The 2,237-nt window shown below is 36.9% G+C and overlaps 1 protein-coding gene across 1 annotated transcript in view; it reads right to left on the reverse strand.

Annotated features, from left to right (window-relative positions):
- LOC101984387 (guanylate-binding protein 1-like) overlaps positions 1-1,089 on the reverse strand; it is a 23,849-nt gene extending 22,760 nt beyond the window's left edge. The window contains 1 exon segment of the mRNA XM_026784120.1: positions 900-1,089. Coding sequence (XP_026639921.1) covers positions 900-1,089 — 190 coding nt within the window.
- Positions 1,090-2,237: the final 1,148 nt, after the last annotated feature.

Below are 2,237 nucleotides of genomic sequence, written 5' to 3' on the forward strand. Positions count from 1 at the left end.
TGTAGACCAGGCTGGTCTTGAACTCACAGAGATCCGCCTGCCTCTGCCTCCCGAGTGCTGGGATTAAAGGCGTGCGCCACCACCGCCCGGCTCCAGGCATCTTCTTGTCAGCATCATTCAGAGTACTCAGCTGTCTTCTGTACAGCTGACTAGATAAGGCAATGGTAGACACACTTTATCACTGAACTTCAAAAGGAAGAAAACTTTGACACACATTCTCACAGTGACAGACTTTGAACGTGTCATGCTAAGTGAAAGAACAAGTAACAAAAATACTACATTTTGTACAAGCTCACTCACTATTCCTAGGACAGTAATATTTGTAGATATAGCATAGAGAATAGTGGTATGGGTTCTAAAAATGGATGGTGGAGACACAGATGTATAAATTTCTTTAATGCCACAGAACTAGATACATAGAAGCATCATAATGGTGTTATATAATCTACAATAATAAAAAATAAATACATAAACTAAATATAGACTTTTTTAAACCTTAAAGACCACTAAAAACTGGCTGTTGTACAGGAACATTTATCAATAACTTAAAGCTAATTAACATGTAAATCATCTTTATTACTGCCTTTCTTCATTTAGTAAATAAAACAGTTGTGGTTTTAGAAGGTAAATAGGAATGAAATGTGGAGATGCAGGAGACCAAAGCAAGACAATCATGAGTTCAAGATCAGCCTTGACTACATACTGAATCAAAGACTTGTGTGGACTATATACCATGACCTTGTCTCAAAAACAGAAGCAAAGACACAGAGCAACAACAACAAAAAGGAACCCAATAGCCAACTGCAACCGGAAGATTAAATTCTTCACCCTGTCTTGCAGGAAGTAGACAATGTGAGTGCATTCTTGGGACCCAGCACAGCTCTGTTGGTGGCCCTCACCTGATTTCTTCCCAGCCAGCTTGTTCATCAAGTAGGATTTGCCTGTGCGGTAGAAGCCCACAATGGCTACCACTACCAGAGGCTGTTCGATGTTAGACAGGATCCCTAGAGCTTCCTGGTTAGCCTCCAGCTTCCCATTTAGATTCTCAATGAGGCACACAGGGCTTGGCATATAAACTTCTGAAGTCATTGTGCTTGCTTTTCCTAGAGGGAAAAATAAAATTAACTAGAATCAGCCCTTTTAACTCAGAAGGTAGAGTTATAAAATTCTTTAAATTATACAACAATGCTGTGTGCATCAAAGACATAAATAAAGGAACCTATATAATGTAAAATCTTATAGATATTATTAAAGAATTTCACTGATAATTTAACAGAAATAACATTCTCAAAACACCAATATTTTAACTAATTTTACATAGAATACTTTTCATTATTAAAGATTTTAAACTAGACATCAAATGGAAAACCGAATCAGATTTAGAGAAATGATTTTATATTGCAGTTCCATATAATCAATCAAATACTCATTTATTCATTTGTTTACCATTATAATGAATAAAGACACCCAAGATTTGAAACTTCATTGTTGCATGCATATCTTTATGATAACTTCTGGAGATCATAAAATATATTCATTCTACCTATCTTAGTAGTTATACTCATTTTTGTGAACATGAGTCTCTACCCACAGAGTAAATTACATAACCAACATGAAACTACATAAGGTTATTCATTATTTTGGTTGTTTTCTTCCTTTTTAGATTTTTTTCAAAATTTATGAAAATATATGACAGTGACTCTTCCAACGATGGGTTGCACAAGAAAAGTGAACTAAAAAACAGCTACACAACAAATGAGTCTAAATGCAGAGAAGGTTTAAGAGCAACAATACAAATAATAGATATTGAAGAAAGCAACTTTAATGTAAATAACCAGCAATCAGGGAGCTAGTCAAGACTACTAGACAGGAAGTGATTCAAAGAATTACTTCCTGCCACTCTCCTTAAGTTTCCTGTTTACTTCTCATTTAACAGAGAAAGGGTAAAGCAAAGAGGAGGAAGAGAAACACTGGGAATCAGAGACTAGGAGCTGACCATGAAGAAAAAAGCTTTCAGGAAGAATGTGATGACAGAGAATGGTGCCTGGTTGGGGTTCTGGATTATAGAAGACAGGAACCAGTGCCTGAGGACCTAGAGTTGGGGACAAAGTATGCAGACTTTATCCTCAGTTCTGTCTGCCCAGGGATCTTCTAAGAAAGCCCTTCACTACCGTCTAGGGGCTGATGAAGGGCAGGGTTAAGAAGTACATGAACAAGAGGAACAAGCCAGTCTTCCT

The sequence above is a fragment of the Microtus ochrogaster genome, chromosome 21 (assembly GCF_000317375.1).
Source record: "Microtus ochrogaster isolate Prairie Vole_2 chromosome 21, MicOch1.0, whole genome shotgun sequence".
NCBI classification, from domain to species: Eukaryota; Metazoa; Chordata; class Mammalia; order Rodentia; family Cricetidae; genus Microtus; species Microtus ochrogaster.